This window comes from Ostrea edulis, chromosome 10 (assembly GCF_947568905.1).
Source record: "Ostrea edulis chromosome 10, xbOstEdul1.1, whole genome shotgun sequence".
Lineage (NCBI taxonomy): Eukaryota > Metazoa > Mollusca > Bivalvia > Ostreida > Ostreidae > Ostrea > Ostrea edulis.
The window spans coordinates 14090750-14116632 of NC_079173.1; the positions used below are offsets into that span (position 1 = coordinate 14090750).

The 25883-nt window shown below is 36.9% G+C and overlaps 1 protein-coding gene across 3 annotated transcripts in view; it reads left to right on the plus strand.

The window, feature by feature from the left end:
* The window catches only part of LOC125666379 (sodium-coupled monocarboxylate transporter 1-like), an 89657-nt gene extending 64532 nt beyond the window's left edge, over window positions 1-25125 (plus strand). For all 3 annotated transcript variants that reach the window (XM_056152043.1, XM_056152041.1, XM_056152042.1), the window contains 4 exons: window positions 19501-19715; window positions 21431-21531; window positions 22374-22489; window positions 23686-25125. In XM_056152043.1, coding sequence (XP_056008018.1) covers window positions 19501-19715; window positions 21431-21531; window positions 22374-22489; window positions 23686-23802 — 549 coding nt within the window. In that variant the 3' untranslated portion in view covers window positions 23803-25125. The remainder of the gene's footprint in view (window positions 1-19500; window positions 19716-21430; window positions 21532-22373; window positions 22490-23685) is intronic.
* The last annotated feature ends 758 nt before the right edge of the window (window positions 25126-25883 follow it).

Consider the following 25883-nt stretch of genomic DNA (forward strand, 5'->3'; position numbering starts at 1 on the left):
TCTCTCTCATGTGTTGTTATATGTCCTCTTTCATGTGTTGTTATATGTTCTCTCTCATGTGTTCTGTTATATGTCCTCTCTCATGTGTTTTGTTATATGTCCTCTCTCATGTGTTCTGTTATATGTCCTCTCTCATGTGTTCTGTTACATGTCCTCTCTCATGTGTTGTTATATGTCCTCTCATGTGTTGTTATGTGTCCTCTCTCATGTGTTGTTATATGTCCTCTCATGTGTTGTTATATGTCCTCTCTCATGTGTTCTGTTATATGTCCTCTCATGTGTTATGTTATATGTCCTCTCATGTGTTCTGTTATATGTCCTCTCATGTGTTCTGTTATATGTCCTCTCTCATGTGTTGTTATATGTTCTCTCTCATGTGTTGTTATATGTCCTCTTTCATGTGTTGTTATATGTTCTCTCTCATGTGTTCTGTTATATGTCCTCTCTCATGTGTTGTTATATGTCCTCTCTCATGTGTTGTTATATATCCTCTCTCATATGTTCTGTTATATGTCCTCTCTCATATGTTCTGTTATATGTCCTCTCTCATCTGTTGTTTTATATCCTCTCTCATCTGTTGTTATATGTCCTTTCTCATGTGTTCTGTTATATGTCCTCTCTCATGTGTTGTTATATGTCATCTCTCATGTGTTGTTATATGTCCTCTCTCATGTGTTGTTATATGTCTTTTCATATGTTCTGTTATATGTCCTCTCTCATATGTTCTGTTACATGTCCTCTCTCATGTGTTGTTATATGTCTTCTCATGTGTTCTGTTATATGTCCTCTCATCTGTTGTTATATATCCTCTCTCATCTGTTGTTATATGTCCTTTCTCATGTGTTCTGTTACATGTCCTCTCTCATGTGTTGTTATATGTCCTCTCTCATGTGTTGTTATATGTTCTCTCTCATGTGTTCTGTTATATGTCCTCTATCATGTGTTGTTATATGTCCTCTCTCATATGTTGTTATATATCCTCTCTCATTTGTTTTGTTATATGTCCTCTCTCATGTGTTCTGTTATATGTCCTCTCATCTGTTGTTATATGTCCTCTCTCATGTGTTCTGTTATATATCCTCTCTCATGTGTTGTTATATGTCCTCTCCCATGTGTTCTGTTATATGTCCTCTCTCATGTGTTGTTATATATCCTCTCTCATCTGTTGTTATATGTCCTCTCATGTGTCCTGTTATATGTCCTCTCTCATGTGTTCTGTTATATGTCCTCTTTCATGTGTTGTTATATGTCCTCTCTCATGTGTTCTGTTATATGTCCTCTCTCATGTGTTGTTATATGTCCTCTCCCATGTGTTCTGTTATATGTCCTCTCTCATGTGTTGTTATATGTCCTCTCTCATGTGTTCTGTTATATGTCCTCTCTCATATGTTCTGTTATATATCCTCTCTCATGTGTTTTGTTATATATCCTCTCTCATCTGTTGTTATATGTCCTCTCTCATGTGTTCTGTTATATATCCTCTCTCATGTGTTGTTATATGTCCTTTCCCATGTGTTCTGTTATATGTCCTCTCTCATGTGTTGTTATATGTCCTCTCTCATGTGTTCTGTTATATATCCTCTCTCATGTGTTGTGTTATATGTCCTCTCCTGTGTTCTCTTATATGTCCTCTCATGTGTTCTGTTATATGTCCTCTCTCATGTGTTCTGTTATATGTCCTCTCTCATGTGTTCTGTTATATGTCCTCTCTCATGTGTTCTGTTATATGTCCTCTCTCATGTGTTCTGTTATATGTCTTCTCTCATGTGTTGTTATATGTCCTCTCTCATATGTTCTGTTATATGTCCTATCTCATGTGTTCTGTTATATGTCCTCTCTCATATGTTGTTATATGTCCTCTCTCATGTGTTCTGTTATATGTCCTCTCTCATGTGTTCTGTTATATGTCCTCTCATGTGTTCTGTTATATGTCCTCTCTCATGTGTTCTGTTATATGTCCTCTCTCATGTGTTGTTATATGTCCTCTCTCATGTGTTGTTATATGTCCTCTCTCATGTGTTGTTATATGTCCTCTCTCATGTGTTGTTATATGTCCTCTCTCATGTGTTGTTATATGTCCTCTCTCATATGTTCTGTTATATGTCCTCTCTCATGTGTTCTGTTATATGTCCTCTCTCATGTGTTATGTTATATGTCCTCTCTCATGTGTTTTGTTATATGTCCTCTCTCATCTGTTGTTATATGTCCTCTCTCATGTGTTGTTATATGTCCTCTCATGTGTTGTTATGTGTCCTCTCTCATGTGTTCTGTTATATGTACTCTCTCATGTGTTGTTATATATCCTCTCTCATCTGTTGTTATATGTCCTCTCTCATGTGTTATGTTATATGTCCTCTCTCATATGTTCTGTTATATGTCCTATCTCATGTGTTCTGTTATATGTCCTCTCTCATATGTTGTTATATGTCCTCTCTCATGTGTTCTGTTATATGTCCTCTCTCATGTGTTCTGTTATATGTCCTCTCTCATGTGTTGTTATATGTCTCCTCTCATGTGTTCTGTTATATGTCCTCTCTCATGTGTTCTGTTATATGTCCTCTCCCATCTGTTGTTATATGTCCTCTCTCATGTGTTGTTATATGTCCTCTCTCATCTGTTGTTATATGTGCTCTCTCATGTGTTGTTATATGTCCTCTCTCATGTGTTGTTATATGTCCTCTCATGTGTTGTTATATGTCCTCTCTCATATGTTGTTATATGTCCTCTCTCATGTGTGTTGTTATATGTCCTCTCTCATGTGTTCTGTTATATGTCCTCTCTCATGTGTTCTGTTATATGTCCTCTCTCATGTGTTTTGTTATATGTCCTCTCTCATCTGTTGTTATATGTCCTCTCTCATGTGTTCTGTTATATGTCCTCTCTCATGTGTTCTGTTATATGTCCTCTCTCATGTGTTCTGTTATATGTCCTCTCTCATGTGTTCTGTTATATGTCCTCTCTCATGTGTTCTGTTATATGTCCTCTCTCATGTGTTCTGTTATATGTCCTCTTTCATGTGTTGTTATATGTTCTCTCTCATGTGTTCTGTTATATGTCCTCTTTCATGTGTTGTTATATGTTCTCTCTCATGTGTTCTGTTATATGTCCTCTCTCATGTGTTGTTATATGTCCTCTCTCATGTGTTGTTATATGTTCTCTCTCATGTGTTCTGTTATATGTCCTCTCTCATGTGTTCTGTTATATGTCCTCTCTCATGTGTTCTTTTATATGTCCTCTCTCATGTGTTATGTTATATGTCCTCTCATGTGTTCTGTTATATGTGCTCTCTCATGTGTTGTTATATGTCCTCTCTCATGTGTTGTTATATGTCCTCTCTCATGTGTTGTTATATGTCCTCTCTCATGTGTTCTGTTATATGTCCTCTCATGTGTTGTTATATGTCCTCTCTCATGTGTTGTTATATGTCCTCTCTCATGTGTTGTTATATGTGCTCTCTCATGTGTTGTTATATGTCCTCTCTCATGTGTTCTGTTATATGTCCTCTCTCATGTGTTCTGTTATATGTCTCCTCTCATGTGTTCTGTTATATGTCCTCTCTCATGTGTTGTTATATGTCCTCTCTCATGTGTTGTTATATGTGCTCTCTCATGTGTTGTTATATGTCCTCTCTCATGTGTTCTGTTATATGTCTCCTCTCATGTGTTGTTATATGTCCTCTCTCATGTGTTCTGTTATATGTCCTCTCTCATGTGTTCTGTTATATGTCCTCTCTCATGTGTTCTGTTATATGTCCTCTCTCATGTGTTCTGTTATATGTCCTCTCTCATGTGTTCTGTTATATGTCCTCTCTCATGTGTTCTGTTATATGTCCTCTCTCATGTGTTCTGTTATATGTCCTCTCTCATGTGTTCTGTTATATGTCCTCTCTCATGTGTTCTGTTATATGTCCTCTCATGTGTTCTGTTATATGTCCTCTCATGTGTTCTGTATATGTCCTCTCTCATGTGTTGTTATATGTCCTCTCATGTGTTCTGTTATATGTCCTCTCTCATGTGTTGTTATATGTCCTCTCATGTGTTCTGTTATATGTCCTCTCTCATGTGTTGTTATATGTCCTCTCTCATGTGTTGTTATATGTCCTCTCTCATGTGTTCTGTTATATGTCCTCTCTCATGTGTTCTGTTATATGTCCTCTCTCATGTGTTCTGTATATGTCCTCTCATGTGTTCTGTTATATGTCCTCTCTCATGTGTTCTGTTATATGTCCTCTCATGTGTTCTGTTATATGTCCTCTCTCATGTGTTGTTATATGTCCTCTCTCATGTGTTCTGTTATATGTCCTCTCTCATGTGTTGTTATATGTCCTCTCATGTGTTCTGTTATATGTCCTCTCTCATGTGTTCTGTATATGTCCTCTCATGTGTTGTTATATGTCCTCTCATGTGTTATGTTATATGTCCTCTCTCATCTGTTGTTATATGTCCTCTCTCATGTGTTCTGTTATATGTCCTCTCATGTGTTGTTATATGTCCTCTCATGTGTTCTGTTATATGTCCTCTCTCATGTGTTGTTATATGTCCTCTCTCATGTGTTGTTATATGTCCTCTCTCATGTGTTGTTATATGTCCTCTCTCATGTGTTCTGTATATGTCCTCTCATGTGTTGTTATATGTCCTCTCTCATGTGTTGTTATATGTCCTCTCTCATGTGTTGTTATATGTGCTCTCTCATGTGTTGTTATATGTCCTCTCATATGTTCTGTTATATGTCCTCTCTCATGTGTTGTTATATGTCCTCTCTCATGTGTTCTGTTATATGTCCTCTCTCATGTGTTATGTTATATGTCCTCTCATGTGTTCTGTTATATGTCCTCTCATGTGTTGTTATATGTCCTCTCTCATGTGTTCTGTTACATGTCCTCTCTCATGTGTTGTTATATGTCCTCTCTCATGTGTTCTGTTACATGTCCTCTCTCATGTGTTGTTATATGTCCTCTCTCATGTGTTCTGTATATGTCCTCTCATGTGTTCTGTTATATGTCCTCTCATGTGTTCTGTTATATGTACTCTCTCATGTGTTCTGTTATATGTCCTCTATCATGTGTTCTGTTATATGTCCTCTATCATGTGTTCTGTTATATGTCCTCTCTCATGTGTTCTGTTATATGTCTCCTCTCATGTGTTCTGTTATATGTCCTCTCTCATGTGTTCTGTTATATATCCTCTCTCATGTGTTGTTATATGTCTCCTCTCATGTGTTCTGTTATATGTCCTCTCTCATGTGTTCTGTTATATGTCCTCTCCCATCTGTTGTTATATGTCCTCTCTCATGTGTTGTTATATGTCCTCTCTCATCTGTTGTTATATGTGCTCTCTCATGTGTTGTTATATGTCCTCTCTCATGTGTTGTTATATGTCCTCTCATGTGTTGTTATATGTCCTCTCTCATATGTTGTTATATGTCCTCTCTCATGTGTGTTGTTATATGTCCTCTCTCATGTGTTCTGTTATATGTCCTCTCTCATGTGTTCTGTTATATGTCCTCTCTCATGTGTTTTGTTATATGTCCTCTCTCATCTGTTGTTATATGTCCTCTCTCATGTGTTCTGTTATATGTCCTCTCTCATGTGTTCTGTTATATGTCCTCTCTCATGTGTTCTGTTATATGTCCTCTCTCATGTGTTCTGTTATATGTCCTCTCTCATGTGTTCTGTTATATGTCCTCTCTCATGTGTTCTGTTATATGTCCTCTCTCATGTGTTCTGTTATATGTCCTCTTTCATGTGTTGTTATATGTTCTCTCTCATGTGTTCTGTTATATGTCCTCTTTCATGTGTTGTTATATGTTCTCTCTCATGTGTTCTGTTATATGTCCTCTCTCATGTGTTGTTATATGTCCTCTCTCATGTGTTGTTATATGTTCTCTCTCATGTGTTCTGTTATATGTCCTCTCTCATGTGTTCTGTTATATGTCCTCTCTCATGTGTTCTTTTATATGTCCTCTCTCATGTGTTATGTTATATGTCCTCTCATGTGTTCTGTTATATGTCCTCTCATGTGTTCTGTTATATGTCCTCTCTCATGTGTTGTTATATGTCCTCTCTCATGTGTTGTTATATGTCCTCTCTCATGTGTTGTTATATGTCCTCTCTCATGTGTTCTGTTATATGTCCTCTCATGTGTTGTTATATGTCCTCTCTCATGTGTTGTTATATGTCCTCTCTCATGTGTTGTTATATGTGCTCTCTCATGTGTTGTTATATGTCCTCTCTCATGTGTTCTGTTATATGTCCTCTCTCATGTGTTCTGTTATATGTCTCCTCTCATGTGTTCTGTTATATGTCCTCTCTCATGTGTTGTTATATGTCCTCTCTCATGTGTTGTTATATGTGCTCTCTCATGTGTTGTTATATGTCCTCTCTCATGTGTTCTGTTATATGTCTCCTCTCATGTGTTCTGTTATATGTCCTCTCTCATGTGTTGTTATATGTCCTCTCTCATCTGTTGTTACATGTCCTCTCTCATGTGTTCTGTTATATGTCCTCTCATGTGTTCTGTTATATGTCCTCTCATGTGTTCTGTTATATGTCCTCTCTCATGTGTTCTGTATATGTCCTCTCATGTGTTATGTTATATGTCCTCTCTCATCTGTTGTTATATGTCCTCTCTCATGTGTTCTGTTATATGTCCTCTCATGTGTTGTTATATGTCCTCTCATGTGTTCTGTTATATGTCCTCTCTCATGTGTTGTTATATGTCCTCTCTCATGTGTTGTTATATGTCCTCTCTCATGTGTTGTTATATGTCCTCTCTCATGTGTTCTGTATATGTCCTCTCATGTGTTGTTATATGTCCTCTCATGTGTTCTGTTATATGTCCTCTCATGTGTTGTTATATGTCCTCTCTCATGTGTTCTGTTACATGTCCTCTCTCATGTGTTGTTATATGTCCTCTCTCATGTGTTCTGTATATGTCCTCTCATGTGTTCTGTTATATGTCCTCTATCATGTGTTCTGTTATATGTCCTCTATCATGTGTTCTGTTATATGTCCTCTCTCATGTGTTCTGTTATATGTCTCCTCTCATGTGTTCTGTTATATGTCCTCTATCATGTGTTCTGTTATATGTCCTCTCTCATGTGTTCTGTTATATGTCTCCTCTCATGTGTTCTGTTACATGTCCTCTCTCATGTGTTGTTATATGTCCTCTCTCATGTGTTGTTATATGTCCTCTCTCATGTGTTCTGTTATATGTCCTCTATCATGTGTTCTGTTATATGTCTCCTCTCATGTGTTCTGTTATATGTACTCTCTCATGTGTTGTTATATGTCCTCTCATGTGTTGTTATATGTCCTCTCTCATGTGTTGTTATATGTCCTCTCTCATGTGTTGTTATATGTCCTCTCTCATGTGTTCTGTTATATGTCCTCTCTCATGTGTTCTGTTATATGTCCTCTCTCATGTGTTGTTATATGTGCTCTCTCATGTGTTGTTATATGTCCTCTCTCATGTGTTCTGTTATATGTCCTTTCATGTGTTCTGTTATATGTCCTCTCTCATGTGTTCTGTTATATGTCATCTCTCATGTGTTGTTATATATCCTCTCTCATCTGTTGTTATATGTCCTCTCATGTGTCCTGTTATATGTCCTCTCTCATGTGTTCTGTTATATGTCCTCTTTCATGTGTTGTTATATGTCCTCTCTCATGTGTTCTGTTATATGTCCTCTCTCATGTGTTGTTATATGTCCTCTCTCATGTGTTGTTATATGTCCTCTCTCATGTGTTCTGTTATATGTCCTCTCTCATGTGTTGTTATATGTCCTCTCCCATGTGTTCTGTTATATGTCCTCTCTCATGTGTTGTTATATGTCCTCTCTCATGTGTTCTGTTATATGTCCTCTCTCATATGTTCTGTTATATATCCTCTCTCATGTGTTTTGTTATATATCCTCTCTCATCTGTTGTTATATGTCCTCTCTCATGTGTTCTGTTATATATCCTCTCTCATGTGTTGTTATATGTCCTCTCCCATGTGTTCTGTTATATGTCCTCTCTCATGTGTTGTTATATGTCCTCTCTCATGTGTTCTGTTATATATCCTCTCTCATGTGTTGTGTTATATGTCCTCTCCTGTGTTCTCTTATATGTCCTCTCATGTGTTCTGTTATATGTCCTCTATCATGTGTTCTGTTATATGTCCTCTCTCATATGTTCTGTTATATGTCCTATCTCATGTGTTCTGTTATATGTCCTCTCTCATATGTTGTTATATGTCCTCTCTCATGTGTTCTGTTATATGTCCTCTCTCATGTGTTCTGTTATATGTCCTCTCATGTGTTCTGTTATATGTCCTCTCTCATGTGTTCTGTTATATGTCCTCTCTCATGTGTTGTTATATGTCCTCTCTCATGTGTTGTTATATGTCCTCTCTCATGTGTTGTTATATGTCCTCTCTCATGTGTTGTTATATGTCCTCTCTCATGTGTTGTTATATGTCCTCTCTCATATGTTCTGTTATATGTCCTCTCTCATGTGTTCTGTTATATGTCCTCTCTCATGTGTTATGTTATATGTCCTCTCTCATGTGTTTTGTTATATGTCCTCTCTCATCTGTTGTTATATGTCCTCTCTCATGTGTTGTTATATGTCCTCTCATGTGTTGTTATGTGTCCTCTCTCATGTGTTCTGTTATATGTACTCTCTCATGTGTTGTTATATATCCTCTCTCATCTGTTGTTATATGTCCTCTCTCATGTGTTATGTTATATGTCCTCTCTCATATGTTCTGTTATATGTCCTATCTCATGTGTTCTGTTATATGTCCTCTCTCATATGTTGTTATATGTCCTCTCTCATGTGTTCTGTTATATGTCCTCTCTCATGTGTTCTGTTATATGTCCTCTCTCATGTGTTGTTATATGTCTCCTCTCATGTGTTCTGTTATATGTCCTCTCTCATGTGTTCTGTTATATGTCCTCTCCCATCTGTTGTTATATGTCCTCTCTCATGTGTTGTTATATGTCCTCTCTCATCTGTTGTTATATGTGCTCTCTCATGTGTTGTTATATGTCCTCTCTCATGTGTTGTTATATGTCCTCTCATGTGTTGTTATATGTCCTCTCTCATATGTTGTTATATGTCCTCTCTCATGTGTGTTGTTATATGTCCTCTCTCATGTGTTCTGTTATATGTCCTCTCTCATGTGTTCTGTTATATGTCCTCTCTCATGTGTTTTGTTATATGTCCTCTCTCATCTGTTGTTATATGTCCTCTCTCATGTGTTCTGTTATATGTCCTCTCTCATGTGTTCTGTTATATGTCCTCTCTCATGTGTTCTGTTATATGTCCTCTCTCATGTGTTCTGTTATATGTCCTCTCTCATGTGTTCTGTTATATGTCCTCTCTCATGTGTTCTGTTATATGTCCTCTTTCATGTGTTGTTATATGTTCTCTCTCATGTGTTCTGTTATATGTCCTCTTTCATGTGTTGTTATATGTTCTCTCTCATGTGTTCTGTTATATGTCCTCTCTCATGTGTTGTTATATGTCCTCTCTCATGTGTTGTTATATGTTCTCTCTCATGTGTTCTGTTATATGTCCTCTCTCATGTGTTCTGTTATATGTCCTCTCTCATGTGTTCTTTTATATGTCCTCTCTCATGTGTTATGTTATATGTCCTCTCATGTGTTCTGTTATATGTGCTCTCTCATGTGTTGTTATATGTCCTCTCTCATGTGTTGTTATATGTCCTCTCTCATGTGTTGTTATATGTCCTCTCTCATGTGTTCTGTTATATGTCCTCTCATGTGTTGTTATATGTCCTCTCTCATGTGTTGTTATATGTCCTCTCTCATGTGTTGTTATATGTGCTCTCTCATGTGTTGTTATATGTCCTCTCTCATGTGTTCTGTTATATGTCCTCTCTCATGTGTTCTGTTATATGTCTCCTGTCATGTGTTCTGTTATATGTCCTCTCTCATGTGTTGTTATATGTCCTCTCTCATGTGTTGTTATATGTGCTCTCTCATGTGTTGTTATATGTCCTCTCTCATGTGTTCTGTTATATGTCTCCTCTCATGTGTTGTTATATGTCCTCTCTCATGTGTTCTGTTATATGTCCTCTCTCATGTGTTCTGTTATATGTCCTCTCTCATGTGTTCTGTTATATGTCCTCTCTCATGTGTTCTGTTATATGTCCTCTCTCATGTGTTCTGTTATATGTCCTCTCTCATGTGTTCTGTTATATGTCCTCTTTCATGTGTTGTTATATGTTCTCTCTCATGTGTTCTGTTATATGTCCTCTCTCATGTGTTCTGTATATGTCCTCTCATGTGTTGTTATATGTCCTCTCATGTGTTATGTTATATGTCCTCTCTCATCTGTTGTTATATGTCCTCTCTCATGTGTTCTGTTATATGTCCTCTCATGTGTTGTTATATGTCCTCTCATGTGTTCTGTTATATGTCCTCTCTCATGTGTTGTTATATGTCCTCTCTCATGTGTTGTTATATGTCCTCTCTCATGTGTTGTTATATGTCCTCTCTCATGTGTTCTGTATATGTCCTCTCATGTGTTGTTATATGTCCTCTCTCATGTGTTGTTATATGTCCTCTCTCATGTGTTGTTATATGTGCTCTCTCATGTGTTGTTATATGTCCTCTCATATGTTCTGTTATATGTCCTCTCTCATGTGTTGTTATATGTCCTCTCTCATGTGTTCTGTTATATGTCCTCTCTCATGTGTTATGTTATATGTCCTCTCATGTGTTCTGTTATATGTCCTCTCATGTGTTGTTATATGTCCTCTCTCATGTGTTCTGTTACATGTCCTCTCTCATGTGTTGTTATATGTCCTCTCTCATGTGTTCTGTTATATGTCCTCTCATGTGTTGTTATATGTCCTCTCTCATGTGTTCTGTTATATGTCCTCTCATGTGTTGTTATATGTCCTCTCTCATGTGTTCTGTTACATGTCCTCTCTCATGTGTTGTTATATGTCCTCTCTCATGTGTTCTGTATATGTCCTCTCATGTGTTCTGTTATATGTCCTCTCATGTGTTCTGTTATATGTACTCTCTCATGTGTTCTGTTATATGTCCTCTATCATGTGTTCTGTTATATGTCCTCTATCATGTGTTCTGTTATATGTCCTCTCTCATGTGTTCTGTTATATGTCTCCTCTCATGTGTTCTGTTATATGTCCTCTCTCATGTGTTCTGTTATATATCCTCTCTCATGTGTTGTTATATGTCTCCTCTCATGTGTTCTGTTATATGTCCTCTCTCATGTGTTCTGTTATATGTCCTCTCCCATCTGTTGTTATATGTCCTCTCTCATGTGTTGTTATATGTCCTCTCTCATCTGTTGTTATATGTGCTCTCTCATGTGTTGTTATATGTCCTCTCTCATGTGTTGTTATATGTCCTCTCATGTGTTGTTATATGTCCTCTCTCATATGTTGTTATATGTCCTCTCTCATGTGTGTTGTTATATGTCCTCTCTCATGTGTTCTGTTATATGTCCTCTCTCATGTGTTCTGTTATATGTCCTCTCTCATGTGTTTTGTTATATGTCCTCTCTCATCTGTTGTTATATGTCCTCTCTCATGTGTTCTGTTATATGTCCTCTCTCATGTGTTCTGTTATATGTCCTCTCTCATGTGTTCTGTTATATGTCCTCTCTCATGTGTTCTGTTATATGTCCTCTCTCATGTGTTCTGTTATATGTCCTCTCTCATGTGTTCTGTTATATGTCCTCTTTCATGTGTTGTTATATGTTCTCTCTCATGTGTTCTGTTATATGTCCTCTTTCATGTGTTGTTATATGTTCTCTCTCATGTGTTCTGTTATATGTCCTCTCTCATGTGTTGTTATATGTCCTCTCTCATGTGTTGTTATATGTTCTCTCTCATGTGTTCTGTTATATGTCCTCTCTCATGTGTTCTGTTATATGTCCTCTCTCATGTGTTCTTTTATATGTCCTCTCTCATGTGTTATGTTATATGTCCTCTCATGTGTTCTGTTATATGTGCTCTCTCATGTGTTGTTATATGTCCTCTCTCATGTGTTGTTATATGTCCTCTCTCATGTGTTGTTATATGTCCTCTCTCATGTGTTCTGTTATATGTCCTCTCATGTGTTGTTATATGTCCTCTCTCATGTGTTGTTATATGTCCTCTCTCATGTGTTGTTATATGTGCTCTCTCATGTGTTGTTATATGTCCTCTCTCATGTGTTCTGTTATATGTCCTCTCTCATGTGTTCTGTTATATGTCTCCTCTCATGTGTTCTGTTATATGTCCTCTCTCATGTGTTGTTATATGTCCTCTCTCATGTGTTGTTATATGTGCTCTCTCATGTGTTGTTATATGTCCTCTCTCATGTGTTCTGTTATATGTCTCCTCTCATGTGTTCTGTTATATGTCCTCTCTCATGTGTTGTTATATGTCCTCTCTCATCTGTTGTTACATGTCCTCTCTCATGTGTTCTGTTATATGTCCTCTCATGTGTTCTGTTATATGTCCTCTCATGTGTTCTGTTATATGTCCTCTCTCATGTGTTCTGTATATGTCCTCTCATGTGTTATGTTATATGTCCTCTCTCATCTGTTGTTATATGTCCTCTCTCATGTGTTCTGTTATATGTCCTCTCATGTGTTGTTATATGTCCTCTCATGTGTTCTGTTATATGTCCTCTCATGTGTTCTGTTATATGTTCTCTCATGTGTTCTGTTATATGTCCTCTCTCATGTGTTCTGTATATGTCCTCTCATGTGTTGTTATATGTCCTCTCATGTGTTCTGTTATATGTCCTCTCTCATGTGTTGTTATATGTCCTCTCTCATGTGTTGTTATATGTCCTCTCTCATGTGTTGTTATATGTCCTCTCTCATATGTTCTGTTATATGTCCTCTCATGTGTTATGTTATATGTCCTCTCATGTGTTCTGTTATATGTCCTCTCATGTGTTGTTATATGTCCTCTCTCATGTGTTCTGTTACATGTCCTCTCTCATGTGTTGTTATATGTCCTCTCTCATGTGTTCTGTATATGTCCTCTCATGTGTTCTGTTATATGTCCTCTATCATGTGTTCTGTTATATGTCCTCTATCATGTGTTCTGTTATATGTCCTCTCTCATGTGTTCTGTTATATGTCTCCTCTCATGTGTTCTGTTATATGTCCTCTATCATGTGTTCTGTTATATGTCCTCTCTCATGTGTTCTGTTATATGTCTCCTCTCATGTGTTCTGTTATATGTCTCCTCTCATGTGTTCTGTTACATGTCCTCTCTCATGTGTTCTGTTATATGTCCTCTCTCATGTGTTCTGTTATATGTCCTCTCTCATGTGTTCTGTTATATGTCTCCTCTCATGTGTTCTGTTATATGTCCTCTCTCATGTGTTCTGTTATATGTCCTCTATCATGTGTTCTGTTATATATCCTCTCTCATGTGTTGTTATATGTCCTCTCTCATGTGTTCTGTTATATGTCCTCTCATGTGTTATGTTATATGTCCTCTCATGTGTTTTGTTATATGTCCTCTCATGTGTTCTGTTATATGTCTCCTCTCATGTGTTGTTATATGTCCTCTCTCATGTGTTCTGTTATATGTTCTCTCTCATGTGTTTTGTTATATGTCCTCTATCATGTGTTCTGTTATATGTCCTCTATCATGTGTTGTTATATGTCCTCTCTCATATGTTGTTATATGTCCTCTCTCATGTGTTCTGTTACATGTCCTCTCTCATGTGTTCTGTTATATGTCCTCTCATGTGTTCTGTTATATGTCCTCTCTCATGTGTTGTTATATGTCCTCTCTCATGTGTTGTTATATGTCCTCTCTCATGTGTTCTGTTATATGTCCTCTCTCATGTGTTCTGTTATATGTCCTCTCCCATCTGTTGTTATATGTCCTCTCTCATGTGTTGTTATATGTCCTCTCTCATGTGTTGTTATATGTCCTCTCTCATGTGTTGTTATATGTCCTCTCTCATGTGTTGTTATATGTCCTCTCTCATGTGTTGTTATATGTCCTCTCTCATGTGTTATGTTATATGTCCTCTCTCATGTGTTCTGTTATATGTCCTCTCTCATCTGTTGTTATATGTCCTCTCTCATGTGTTCTGTTATATGTCCTCTCTCATGTGTTCTGTTATATGTCTTCTCTCATGTGTTGTTATATGTCTTCTCATATGTTCTCTTTTATGTCCTCTCTCATGTGTTCTGTATATGTCCTCTCATGTGTTATGTTATATGTCTCCTCTCATGTGTTCTCTTTTATGTCCTCTCTCATGTGTTCTGTATATGTCCTCTCATGTGTTATGTTATATGTCCTCTCTCATGTGTTGTTATATGTCCTCTCTCATGTGTTGTTATATGTCCTCTCTCATGTGTTCTGTTATATGTCTCCTCTCATGTGTTGTTATATGTCCTCTATCATGTGTTCTGTTATATGTCCTCTCTCATGTGTTATGTTATATGTCCTCTCATGTGTTCTCTTTTATGTCCTCTCTCATGTGTTCTGTATATGTCCTCTCATGTGTTATGTTATATGTCCTCTCTCATGTGTTGTTATATGTCCTCTCTCATGTGTTGTTATATGTCCTCTCTCATGTGTTCTGTTATATGTCCTCTCTCATGTGTTCTGTTATATGTCCTCTCATGTGTTCTGTTATATGTACTCTCTCATGTGTTATGTTATATGTCCTCTCTCATGTGTTCTGTTATATGTCCTCTATCATGTGTTCTGTTATATGTCCTCTCTCATGTGTTGTTATATGTCTTCTCATATGTTCTGTTATATGTCCTCTCTCATGTGTTCTGTTACATGTCCTCTCTCATGTGTTGTTATATGTCCTCTCTCATGTGTTCTGTTATATGTCCTCTCTCATGTGTTGTTATATGTCCTCTCTCATGTGTTGTTATATGTCCTCTCATGTGTTGTTATATGTCCTCTCATGTGTTCTGTTATATGTCCTCTCTCATGTGTTGTTATATGTCCTCTCTCATGTGTTGTTATATGTCCTCTATCATGTGTTCTGTTATATGTCCTCTCTCATGTGTTCTGTTATATGTCCTCTCTCATGTGTTGTTATATGTCCTCTCTCATGTGTTCTGTTATATGTCCTCTCATGTGTTCTGTTATATGTCCTCTCTCATGTGTTGTTATATGTCCTCTCTCATGTGTTCTGTTATATGTCCTCTCTCATGTGTTGTTATATGTCCTCTATCATGTGTTCTGTTATATGTCCTCTCTCATGTGTTCTGTTATATGTCCTCTCATGTGTTCTGTTATATGTCCTCTCTCATGTGTTCTGTTATATGTCCTCTATCATGTGTTCTGTTATATGTCCTCTCTCATGTGTTGTTATATGTCCTCTCTCATGTGTTGTCATATGTCCTCTCTCATGTGTTGTTATATGTGCTCTCTCATGTGTTGTTATATGTCCTCTCTCATGTGTTCTGTTATATGTCCTCTCTCATGTGTTGTTATATGTCCTCTCATGTGTTGTTATATGTCCTCTCATGTGTTCTGTTATATGTCCTCTCTCATGTGTTCTGTTACATGTCCTCTCTCATGTGTTGTTATATGTCCTCTCTCATGTGTTGTTATATGTCCTCTCTCATGTGTTGTTATATGTCCTCTCTCATGTGTTGTTATATGTCCTCTCTCATGTGTTGTTATATGTCCTCTATCATGTGTTCTGTTATATGTCCTCTCTCATGTGTTCTGTTATATGTCCTCTCATGTGTTCTGTTATATGTCCTCTCTCATGTGTTGTTATATGTCCTCTCTCATGTGTTGTCATATGTCCTCTCTCATGTGTTGTTATATGTGCTCTCTCATGTGTTGTTATATGTCCTCTCTCATGTGTTCTGTTATATGTCCTCTCTCATGTGTTCTGTTATATGTCCTCTCCCATCTGTTGTTATATGTCCTCTCTCATGTGTTGTTATATGTCCTCTCTCATGTGTTGTTATATGTCCTCTCTCATGTGTTGTTATATGTCCTCTCTCATGTGTTGTTATATGTCCTCTCTCATGTGTTATGTTATATGTCCTCTCTCATGTGTTCTGTTATATGTCCTCTCTCATCTGTTGTTATATGTCCTCTCTCATGTGTTCTGTTATATGTCCTCTCTCATGTGTTCTGTTATATGTCCTCTCTCATGTGTTTTGTTATATGTCCTCTCATGTGTTCTGTTATATGTCCTCTCTCATGTGTTCTGTTATATGTCCTCTCTCATGTGTTCTGTTATATGTCCTCTCTCATGTGTTCTGTTATATGTCCTCTCTCATGTGTTCTGTTATATGTCCTCTCTCATGTGTTCTGTTATATGTCCTCTCTCATGTGTTCTGTTATATGTCTCCTCTCATGTGTTCTGTTATATGTCCTCTCTCATGTGTTCTGTATATGTCCTCTCCCATGTGTTCTGTTATATGTCTCCTCTCATGTGTTCTGTTACATGTCCTCTCTCATGTGTTGTTATATGTCCTCTCTCATGTGTTGTTATATGTCCTCTCTCATGTGTTGTTATATGTCCTCTATCATGTGTTCTGTTATATGTCTCCTCTCATGTGTTCTGTTATATGTACTCTCTCATGTGTTGTTATATGTCCTCTCTCATGTGTTGTTATATGTCCTCTCTCATGTGTTGTTATATGTCCTCTATCATGTGTTCTGTTATATGTCCTCTCTCATGTGTTCTGTTATATGTCCTCTCATGTGTTCTGTTATATGTCCTCTCTCATGTGTTCTGTTATATGTCCTCTCTCATGTGTTGTTATATGTCCTCTCTCATGTGTTGTCATATGTCCTCTCTCATGTGTTGTTATATGTGCTCTCTCATGTGTTGTTATATGTCCTCTCTCATGTGTTCTGTTATATGTCCTCTCTCATGTGTTCTGTTATATGTCCTCTCCCATCTGTTGTTATATGTCCTCTCTCATGTGTTGTTATATGTCCTCTCTCATGTGTTGTTATATGTCCTCTCTCATGTGTTGTTATATGTCCTCTCTCATGTGTTGTTATATGTCCTCTCTCATGTGTTGTTATATGTCCTCTCTCATGTGTTATGTTATATGTCCTCTCTCATGTGTTCTGTTATATGTCCTCTCTCATCTGTTGTTATATGTCCTCTCTCATGTGTTCTGTTATATGTCCTCTCTCATGTGTTCTGTTATATGTCCTCTCTCATGTGTTCTGTTATATGTCCTCTCTCATGTGTTGTTATATGTTCTCTCTCATGTGTTCTGTTATATGTCCTCTAATGTGTTATATTATATGTCCTCTCATGTGTTCTGTTATATGTCCTCTCTCATGTGTTCTGTTATATGTCCTCTCTCATGTGTTATGTTATATGTCCTCTCTCATGTGTTCTGTATATGTCCTCTCATGTGTTCTGTTATATGTGCTCTCTCATGTGTTGTTATATGTCCTCTCTCATGTGTTGTTATATGTCCTCTCTCATGTGTTGTTATATGTCCTCTCTCATGTGTTGTTATATGTCCTCTCTCATGTGTTGTTATATGTCCTCTCTCATGTGTTCTGTATATGTCCTCTCATGTGTGTTGTTATATGTCCTCTCTCATGTGTTCTGTTATATGTCCTCTCTCATGTGTTCTGTTATATGTCCTCTCTCATGTGTTTTGTTATATGTCCTCTCTCATGTGTTCTGTTATATGTCCTCTCTCATGTGTTCTGTTATATGTCCTCTCTCATGTGTTCTGTTATATGTCCTCTCTCATGTGTTCTGTTATATGTCCTCTCTCATGTGTTCTGTTATATGTCCTCTCTCATGTGTTTTGTTATATGTCCTCTCATGTGTTCTGTTATATGTCCTCTCTCATGTGTTCTGTTATATGTCCTCTCATGTGTTGTTATATGTCCTCTCTCATGTGTTGTTATATGTCCTCTCTCATGTGTTGTTATATGTCCTCTCATGTGTTGTTATATGTCCTCTCTCATGTGTTCTGTTATATCTCCTCTCTCATCTGTTGTTATATGTCCTCTCTCATGTGTTGTTATATGTCCTCTCTCATGTGTTGTTATATGTTCTCTCTCATGTGTTGTTATATGTCCTCTCATGTGTTGTTATATATCCTTTCTCATGTGTTCTGTTATATGTCCTCTCATGTGTTCTGTTATATGTCCTCTCATGTGTTCTGTTATATGTCCTTTCTCATGTGTTCTGTTATATGTCCTCTCTCATATGTTCTGTCATACGCCCCCTCTCATGTGTCACTTGTATTGTGGAGTCGACTACCTTATCACCTTAAGCCTACACGAAATATTAATAGTTGTGTGAATCCGCACAAATAGTATTGAATACACAAAACACTGCAGCAGCCCTCTTTGTACATTTCATGAACGAATAATTAATAAATTGAACCCGAAACAAACGCAGTACAAATTGATAACTATAATGTTTATTTCATTTTTAAGGATGTATGCTACACCAGAGAAATTTGATACGGATGAAAGTGAAGGATATGTACAACAATATTTTGAGATTGATAACTTTCAGATTTACTTTATTTAGTCAAAAATGTAGTTGAAAGCAATCTGAAAAAAAAAATAATTAAAACCCCTCCTGGACTTGAACCCGCGATCTACAGTTCTGGGGCCTGTTTTACAAAGTCGCAAGTCTTAAATTGTATTATTTGGCTATATTTAGCTCTAAAACTTCAGTTATTTCGGATTTCAAACATTTCCGTTGAGCATCACTGAAGAGACATTATTTGTCGAAATGCGCATTTCGTAAAATGCACCCCAGCAGTCGACGTACTAACCTACTGAACTACTCAACTAGGCGAGAACAATTTAAATGAATAGACAAATATTGATAACATTCATATTTTCATCCATGTTTTAAAAGGAAGTCAGCCATTATGACGATGTAGAATACCGCCTTAAGTTAATTCTAAATGCGCTTCATTTATACCTAGATATTATACAACTCGAACATTAATTCAATCGATCTCAATTAAGTACTTTTAAAAATTAATTTTTGGGAAAATCATACATTTAAAAAATATACATAAACATTTATCTCACAGAAATGCACATACAGCTTTAAAACACATTATCAAAATTTGTACATAGGTCAAAATTTGTGCATAGGTCAAAATTTGTGGCACTTCATCTCAGCTGATGGCGTCCCTATATGAGTGAAAAATTCTGGACTATATTGTACAAACAAAATAAACCTCTTTTACGTTAATGTTTGAATTAGTATACAAATATCGCATCACCATGAGTGTGTATTGGGTAACTAAAATTCAAAATTGATTTTTAAAACAAAGTTATAAAACGACTATTCGGGTTTTGGGTTCCACTCCAACAGCATAACGAACTCGTTCTGATACAGTATCTGTTAAGTCCGTCTAATACCCCGCGTTAACATCTCACGATGGATTAGGACAAGAAAAAAATAGTTTTTTTGCCCTTCATTTATGTACAACTCGTGCAGTTCCAATTGTCCCTCTCCAACCAATAATGTATCATTTTAATGTGTCTTATTTCTTGGTTTTCTAAGGGAGCAATCGTCGGTGGCATAGTTTCGTTGATGTTTTACCTATGGATGGCCATTGGTAATATTGTACTTAGTCCGCCCGGAGTGGAGAAAAAGCTAGATCCGGCCCCAGTGGACATGTGTTCTGAGAATACAACGACCTACACGAACACTACAACCCCATTAGCCCACGGACTCAATATTACAGGGGCCGCCGTTAGCACAACACCAGCAGCATTGTAAGTACTCAGTACCTTAAGCTTTATATACGTACATCTGGGTGTTTGTTGTTTTACGTCCTGTTCAGGAATTTTCCCCTCAATAGAAACGTCACTAGTTGTAGGTGAAGTGTTACAAATTTTTACCTATGCATGGCGATAACATCATGGGTCTTTATCGTGGCAACACCTGCCGCGACATTGGACCTTCATTTTTAAGGTCATATCCGATAAATTCACGACTTTTTTTTTTATAATACTGGGCGCTAGACGAAGGAACAGTCACTATGTTAAACCTCATAGGTTTGACGCGGTTTCTCGATCTAGAGTCGAACCCGGAACTTCCAAGTTGCGAAGCGAGCGTCGTAACCACTAGGCCGATCCAGATCAGTGATGAGATTGATCGCTGTTCACCTTTAATCTGAGTGAGCGGAAAAATACTACTCCACTTTTCTGTGAATATGAATGCAATTTTCAATTTCATTTCTTGCTCGTTGTACAACGAGTTACACTTTTAGTTCACTTTGTTATTTAACAAACATGCATATTGTAAATTGACTTGTTAGATTTTAATCGATAGTCCCCGGTTCAGACTGTTGCGAAAGTTCTTTTAGTATATTTATAAGTCGTACATATCTGTTAGGTCACCTGACCATTGAATTATCCGACAGAGAACAAAGATGTGTTTGTGAAACACTGATGTCTTCATGGGGCAGCGAAGTAATCCTGGTACCCAAGAAAGACAACATGGAATACTCATGTGAAATATGAAAGTCATATCACTAACCATTCAGAAGTTATATTCTAAATCAATGTTTGTCAAAAGTAGGTTAAATTCCCAGGTTATGGGGTCAACATTTTGATACCAACAGAGTGGTCTTGTCGTAAGGAATAAACATATGAAATATGAAAACCTTATCATTGATTTATCAAATGTTATGGGAAAGGTTTAAACATTTTCGGACATAGATACAGACAGATAAACAGACGAACATACTACGGGATCATAAAAATGAATTAACACAGACATGCATGTACGTGTATCATTGCGAAACTTATATATGCTGGTTTTTAATCATCACATTGCATTTGCATGTCTGGAAATATAAGTAATCTCTTTAAATTGTTACGTGAAGATTTCAGGGGGTTTCCCCTACGTTTACACACTACCGCGGTGATCTAGAGGTTAGAGCGTTCGCCACACATGCAGGAGGCCGGGGTTCGAATCCTGGCCGCGACAGACCAAATTCGTTATAACATGTAGTGACAGTTCCATCGCCAAACACTCGGCATCAGGACTATCGATTTTGAGATCACAAGGTCAAGAGTCAAATTGGACATATAAAAAGTCCACTTGATATCTTAAGAACAGACATCAATCTTGGTACACTGGTGCTCCCTAAAGAGTAGATGACACCTGTTGGTTTTCAGATCACAAGGTCTAAGGTCATGATTCAAATGACTTGGTTATTTGGAAATATCTGCTCACTATCTTGAGCGATCCTTAAAAACGGACGTCCCGTGTTACAGTAGGAGTGGCACGCTAAAGAAATCTCACTGCTCAATGGCCTAAAGCGCCGATCAAAGGCCTAAATTTGAAGCCCTTCACTGGTCTTGGTGACGTCTCCATATGAGTGAAAAAATCTCGAGAGAGGCATTAAACATGACACAACACAATCAATCAATCCTACTTCTACAGAACTCAAGGAAATAATTACTGATTTGTTTAATTACAGAGAAGGCTTCAATAAGATCTACAGTTTGTCTTTTCAATGGTTTGACGTCATCGCCATTCTTTTGGTTATCATAGTTGGTTTGATCGTCAGCAAAATTGTGGGTAAGCTACATGATGGTGCTTGTTCCCTTGTGTATCCAACCAGAACGGGTCGTGTACATTCTAGATAGTGAAAGACTAAGGTCATGTTCGCTAGGTCAACGTTCCAAGACATGAAGATTTGGAAGGAATGATTAATTCTACATCATATATAATATATTACTAAACTTTATTTACTCAGTCGGTGTAAATATATTCAAGGTAATTCTTAGTTTCAAAAGTGCTTGAACTAAGGATATGGAAGTTCTTTTTATATATATGATAGGGCAATCCGACATTCTTTTGAATCATATTCCCGCTTTTACAATGTACATATGCGCGCGGGAGGGGGGGGGGGGGGGTTGAGAGTTGATGTCATTTTGAAACGAGGATTCAGTTATCTGATTATTAATCGATCTGATAATTAATCGATAAATTAATCGATACTAATTCGGTGCTATCGCCGATCAAACGGAAACAGTCTGCTGACGTCATGTGCAGGAAAATCTTAACGGCCAGGAGGCAAATCCAAGCTATGCTTCATTTATCGTTGTTTAGGTGTCGATATCCACGAATTAGTTATGGTTAATTATAGGGCAATCACCCGCATACTGAATTATTATATTTCGGAAGCTAGATCCGCGATTTAAAGCTGTAAAAGTCAGGTAAAGTAGTAACACCAGCTCGTGCCGCCGAATTCCTACTTTTCAATACGACCTCCGCTCCGACTCTCTCCCGCACATATCACAATATAAAAGAAAGGTAAGACTCAGAGGAGTCTCGAATTAATAATAGGTATAAGGTATTCTAAACCTACACAATTCTAAACAATGACAATATCTGTTTTCTCTTTCTCTCTCTTTCAGGTCCTCCAAAAGAAGAAGTAGATGCAAGATATGTCTTGAACTTTACGGAACAATTTTTTCCTTGTTTGCCAGCAAAAGTTAAACATGTACTATCATGCGGCTCAACGATACCAAAGGTATTTATATCACAGAAACAGCAATACTTTTCATACCCCATTGTTGTGCCACAGCATGTCCTTAAAACTTAATCTGATCTTTGGATGATGGAATGAAGATGGTTAAGTCAGTGTTGTGTTTGTACCTATTCTAGGAGCAGGTTCTAACTCACTTGAGCTATAAGTTTAAGAGAGCTTTTCTGATAACCTGTTGTCGAGCGTCCATCTGTCTGTTCGTCTGTCCGTAAACTCTACACATTTCGACTTCTTTTCTAGAACCACATGATCAACTTTAACCAATCTGGCCAAAATGCATTCTTGGGCAAAGGGGACTAAAACTTCTGCGAATGAAGAGTAACACCCTTTTCAAAGGGGAGATGATTAAGAAATAGTTAAAACACGGTGGCATCATTTAAGAATCCTCTTAGGAATCCCCAGAACAAAAAGGACAGGACTTAATATATGAAAGCTTCCTTAATGAGTGTCGGTTCAATTTTATTCAAACATATTCCCCCTCCCCCGAATGGATTGAGGGCACATAGGGGATCAAAGTATATAGGAAAATATTTTAAATCTTTTCTCAGGAGGGAACAGCGAGGCCTTGATTAGTCCTATTGATATGCAGACATCCGCCTAAAGTGCAGATTCAAATTTGTTCATTTACTGGCCCCCGAGGGGTAGGGGGTCACAATAGGGGATCAAATGTTTACATTTATTGGAATTCCTTTCAATCTTTTCAAGAATAGCAGGATTATTATTAGTAACATCATATAATTATATATTCACTGTTTGTTATCTTCACCTTTTCATTAACATACAATCATTCTAAGGTAGTGAAGATTAAAATATGTTGTAATAATGACTCCTACGGGGGGCGGGGGTTTACAATGGGGGACAAAATCTATATATTTGCAATATACGTGTATTAGGAAAGTTTATATAAAAATCTTCAGCGCCATAATTCATTATTACAATGCAAACATTCTCGGGCACTACAAAATCAATTTCCTTCAATTCATAGGGCCTCAATAGGGGATAAACGTTTTACAATTATTTAGAATATATGTAATCTTTTTTAAGAATTCTAATTATGGAACACTGCTTCAACTACATATATCAACTAGCGAAGATAGAATTTGGATTGACGTGTGGTCATACAGCTGTATAAGCAAAATATTTCTCGTACACTTGAATTACTGTTAAGATTTTACATTTAGAGGCGGAGACAAATAAAAGAAGAAAAACAGAAGACCCAACATATTGTGCTTGACACTAAGCCTTCAGAAAAACACAGCGATTCATCGGGTCCCGGACAAACAGGAAACGACCCCTAAGTCGTTTGAATGCTGCGCATTAAAACAGAGGCTGTATTCCTGAAATAGGCCGGTGAAGTTGAATGAGGCATTTTTTGAGTCTGACATGGATTTTTAAAAATTGTTCGTTTGCTTTATATGTTCATATAACCTTTTTTTAATTTTATTTGAACGTATTTTATTGTCCGGGTGTTATAACATCCGGTCAATACTGCATATTGTTCTATAGTGTTATTCTTTCTACTGTTTTTTAACGACTTGTACCAATATCGTCACAATACCGATTAAAAATACTCGACTAATTCTGCATCAGGAGTATAATCATAGTATAGTAATCAATACTATTATTCTACTGATGCCTAATGTAACCAGATGGGAGTGTTATATTTATTTTTGACACAAGTCGAGTAACATTAGCAGTGCATGTTTATGAGTTTTTATTACAAGGATTCGTGATGAGGTCTCATCCGAAGGACCGCCCCATTTAGTCGTGATTTACGACAAGCAAGGGTCTTGAGGACCTATTCTAACCCGGATTCCCACGGATTTGCATAACTGGAAACTTAATATTAGAATGAAGGAGGAAATCGACAAAATTCAAGATTGGACAAAAACCTTCCGGAATAAACTAATAATTTATTGTCATTTTGAAATTTGTACAACCGTAAATTTTACATACGTGTATATGTTTTTCATTTTTTTTCTTCTTGGGTATTCAAAGTTCAATATAACTAATAAAAAAAAATAGAATTGATAGGGTTAGCGCTTTCGCCCTTGCATGATGTTGCTTAGCACACCATAACATGACATGATGTTCCGAAGAAAGAAATGCACCAATTTTGGAGGATTTTGCATTGGAAGAACTGTCCGAACATATTTACTATTTATTGCTATGTGTAATATGTTGAGATATGTACATGCATGTATACAATACAAAAGAAAAAATATGTTATATGATTCAGTTCATTATTAACACCCTTACAATACCCGTACCTTTATTGTGTAAACGTAAATACATGTATTAAGAATAAGACACGCAGCAACTAGGATTATTTCATTTTTCGTTCAACATTTCTTTTTCTTTTTTTCGTGGTTGAGCAAGAGAGATCGAGTGTATAATTGAATTAATCATATTAAACGGAAGAACATGGAGATTTTCCCACGAAAATATCTATCAACAATAGTCTCAAAACTATTCATCGATAAATCTTCACAAACTTTAATCCTCAGAAAATTATGAAATCGTGGTATTTATTTCTCAGATTTGTTTTAGACTTTTACTCTTAAAAACTTTGTATGAGGTATTTATGCATAGCATGAAATTATATATTATTTATACCATGATTAGGTGCAGTTTTATTCTTTATTGGAATTCTTTGCAACCAGGTAATTTAAACATCGTTGCCCTTTGGTGATTTTCCCTGTCTCGGCAGCATTAATTTTTTAAATGAAGCATTGATAAATGTAGCTTTTTGTACATTTTTATATACATTATAAGCTTGATATTAAGGATGTATGCTACACCAGAGAAATGTGATGTAGATGAGAAGTGTAGGATATGTACAAAAATATTTTGAATTTGAAAATTTTCAAATTTACTTTATTTTGTCAAAAAATACAGTTTTAGTAGAAGGTAATCTGGAAAAAAATTAAAACCCCTGCTGGACTCAAACCTGCGACCTACAGTTCAGCACTCGGTATTCTAACCTACTGAGCTACTCGGCTAGGTATTTAAATGGAAAAGGAAAAGTAAAATATTGCTGATATCGATTTTGTCATCCATGTTTTTAAAGGAAGTCGGCCATTATGACGATGTAGAGTACTACCTTAAGGCACTATTACTGCCATTGTTGATTGTTGTACGTCCTGTAAATAATATTACATGTACCCTTATATTGAGACGACACCATATTACAAATGGACCTATGTTTAGCGCCTGCCTGCAGCGACACATGACCTTCGTTTTTTAAGGTTATATCCAGATGACACGTGATTCTCACTTTGAATGCCGGGTGTTTGTCGAAGGTGCATTCACTACCTAAATTTCAGGTTTGACGGGGCTGGAGTATTCGTTTGTTTTACGTAACGTCAAGACTTTTTCA